General features: G+C 57.9%; 2 protein-coding genes across 2 annotated transcripts in view; one reads left to right on the plus strand and one right to left on the minus strand.

Moving 5' to 3' along the window:
* The window catches only part of GUITHDRAFT_142128 (hypothetical protein), a gene marked incomplete at both ends in the record, with an annotated part of 1522 nt that extends 586 nt beyond the window's left edge, over positions 1–936 (plus strand). The window contains 3 exons of the mRNA XM_005828121.1: positions 306–396; positions 442–518; positions 868–936. Coding sequence (XP_005828178.1) covers positions 306–396; positions 442–518; positions 868–936 — 237 coding nt within the window. The remainder of the gene's footprint in view (positions 1–305; positions 397–441; positions 519–867) is intronic.
* An 825-nt stretch (positions 937–1761) lies between these two features.
* The window catches only part of GUITHDRAFT_142129 (hypothetical protein), a gene marked incomplete at both ends in the record, with an annotated part of 1599 nt that continues 864 nt past the window's right edge, over positions 1762–2496 (minus strand). The window contains 3 exons of the mRNA XM_005828122.1: positions 1762–1831; positions 1920–1972; positions 2250–2375. Of these exons, the coding sequence (XP_005828179.1) occupies positions 1762–1831; positions 1920–1972; positions 2250–2375 (249 nt within the window). The remainder of the gene's footprint in view (positions 1832–1919; positions 1973–2249; positions 2376–2496) is intronic.

Raw genomic sequence — 2496 nt, forward strand, 5'->3', positions numbered from 1 at the left:
CCTCTCTCACTCTCTCTCTCTATGCTCCTTCTCCTCCTCCTCCTCCTTCCTCCTCCTCCTCCTCCTCCTCCTCCTCCTCCTCCTCCTCCTCCTCCTCCTCCTCCTCCTCTTCCTTCATCTCCTCCTCCTCTTCCTTCATCTCCTCCTCTTCTCATCTTCTCTTCCTCTTCCTTCATCCCCTCATCTTCTCATACTCTTTCTCCAGCGCTGCCCCTTCGCCTGCAGCCTCAGCTCCATCCCCTCCTCCCCTGAAGCCCGTGGTACTGACCCTTCCCCTTCCACTTGCCCATCCTGACAGCATGTAGGACTGCTCGGGCGAGCCTGGAGGGTGCTTCGGCACCCACCGCGCTATCCATCAGCTACTTCCGCTGATCATCTTTGGCTTCATTGGAGCAGGTAGGCGAAGGCAGCCGTTACTGCAGTCCCTAACTCCCTGACTAGGTTTCTACTGGTCGTACCTGCGATTTGTTTACCCTCAGGGTCGGGCCAAGAAGGCTGTAGCCGAGCAGCCGAGGACGGTAGCCGAACCCCCCCCCGCCTTCCCACCCCCCGCTCTCTCCCTCCCTCTCACGCTCTCTCCTCCCTCTCACGCTCTCTCCCACTCCCTCTCCCTCTGCCCCACATCCTCTCCCCTCTCTCTCTCTTCCTCCTTCGTGCTTCTTCCTCATCCTGCTGTTGAAAGTTCCTCCTCCCCGTCTTTCCCCTCCTCCTACTGCTGCTGACCTTCTCTTCCTGCTCCGCTTCTTACGACTACCACCACTGCTAAATCGTCTTGACCATGCTCCTGCTCATGCTCTTGCTCCTGCTTCCCGTTTCTTGCTCCTTCCCAAACTGAGGTTTTATCCCTGTTTGTGAGAATTGTTTCAGGTGGTGTTTGCTCCTTCCCAGAAGATCTATGACACTTTCGGTCAAGAGAATGCCCCGAACCTTGTTTGATAGATGAAAGACATAAGGGACAAGTGCTGACAAGGAACCTCGTTTAACGAAGCTGAAACAATCAACCCTCCCCTCTCGTATCTTCCAACATCTTCATCCTTTCATTCCCGTCCTCCTCTCCCTTCCCCTCTGAACCCTTCTCCTCCCCTCCCTTCTCCTTCTCAAACGGACCGGCCTCGCCTCCTTTCGCTTCTCCTCTGCCGCCTGTGGGAAAGGTCTCTAGGGAGGGAGGGCTGTACTTCCTGACGTCGATGTAGCCAGCAGGTTTGTGAGCTGTAAAGTGTGACATGAAAGTGAGGACAGGAAGGAGAATCGAGAAGAGGAGGACCGCGAGGGGCACAGCAGGAGCAGAGCAGGGAAGGGGGGTGGCAGGAGAAGGGAAGAGAGGAACCTTCAGGAATCGCCCTCATTGAAGACAAGGGGGAGGAGGAGGAGGAGGAGGAGGAGGAGGAGGAGGAGACAACTTACAGGAGCAGAATTCTCTGAAGGAGGTCCACGTTGCTCTGCGAGCCTTCCCTCCTCCTACTCCATTTCCTCCTCCATTCTTCAGGTTCGCAGCGTCCATCTTTGAGCGAGAGCCGAACCATGGCTGCTTGCAGCAACTGGAGCAGAAGGAAGGGGATCAGCGAAGAAGGCGGAGGGCAGGAGGGAGGAAGGGGAAGAGCAGGGAGGGAGGGAGGACATGTTCATGATCGTAGAGAATGGTAGAGAGAAGAAGAGAGAGAAGAGGGGGGGGGGAGGCAAACATGTAGAGGAGATGCAGGGGGCAGGCAGGAAGGCAGGCAGGAAGGCAGGAAGGCAAGATGGAAGGCGGGGGCAGGGGCTCTACCCTTGGAAGTCGCAGCGCCGGACGTCGCAGTTGATGTGGCTCGCGTTCTTATGGGTCCCGCAGAACCTGAGCCCAATCTCAAAGGAAGAAGAGAGGGAGGGAAGGAGGCAGGCAGGAAGTCAGGCTGGGAGCTTCTACTGTCTACTTTGTTCACCTTGCTTGACCTTCACTCATGCCGTAGAGAGCTCGTCGTTGACATCCGCTAGCCTGCAGGAGGATGAGGAGGACAAGGGGAAGGAGGAGAAGAGGGGGGTGATGGAAACGGGGTGGAGGGAGGAGGGAAGAGGAGGGAGGAGGAGGAGGACAAGGGGAAGGAGGGAAAGGAGGGAGGAGGGAAAGGAGGGAGGAGGAGGAAGAGGAGGGAGGAGGACAAGGGGAAGGAGGGAGAGGAGGGAGGAGGAGGAAGAGGAGGGAGGAGGAGGAGGAGGATGGAGGAGGGAGGAGGGAGGGGCTGCACTTCGCATGTTCGGCAACGGACATTCACTTGCATCTCCTTCCTGCCGCACAGCAGTGAGTGGAAGTTGAGCAGGGAGGAGGCTGACTTGTGATGCGAGCAGTACAGGGCTCGTCGCCCGGGTTCGCCGTAGGTGGCTCTGCGGTTGCAGCCCTCCTGAAAGAGGTGACTGAGAGATGAAGGGAACCAGGAAGAGGAGGGAAGGAGGAAGGGAAGGGAAGTGGGGGAAGGGGAGGGAAAAAAGGGGGAGGGGGGGAGGGAGGGAAGGAGAAGGAAG

The sequence above is a fragment of the Guillardia theta genome (genome assembly GCF_000315625.1).
Source record: "Guillardia theta CCMP2712 unplaced genomic scaffold GUITHscaffold_61, whole genome shotgun sequence".
NCBI lineage: Eukaryota > Cryptophyceae > Pyrenomonadales > Geminigeraceae > Guillardia > Guillardia theta.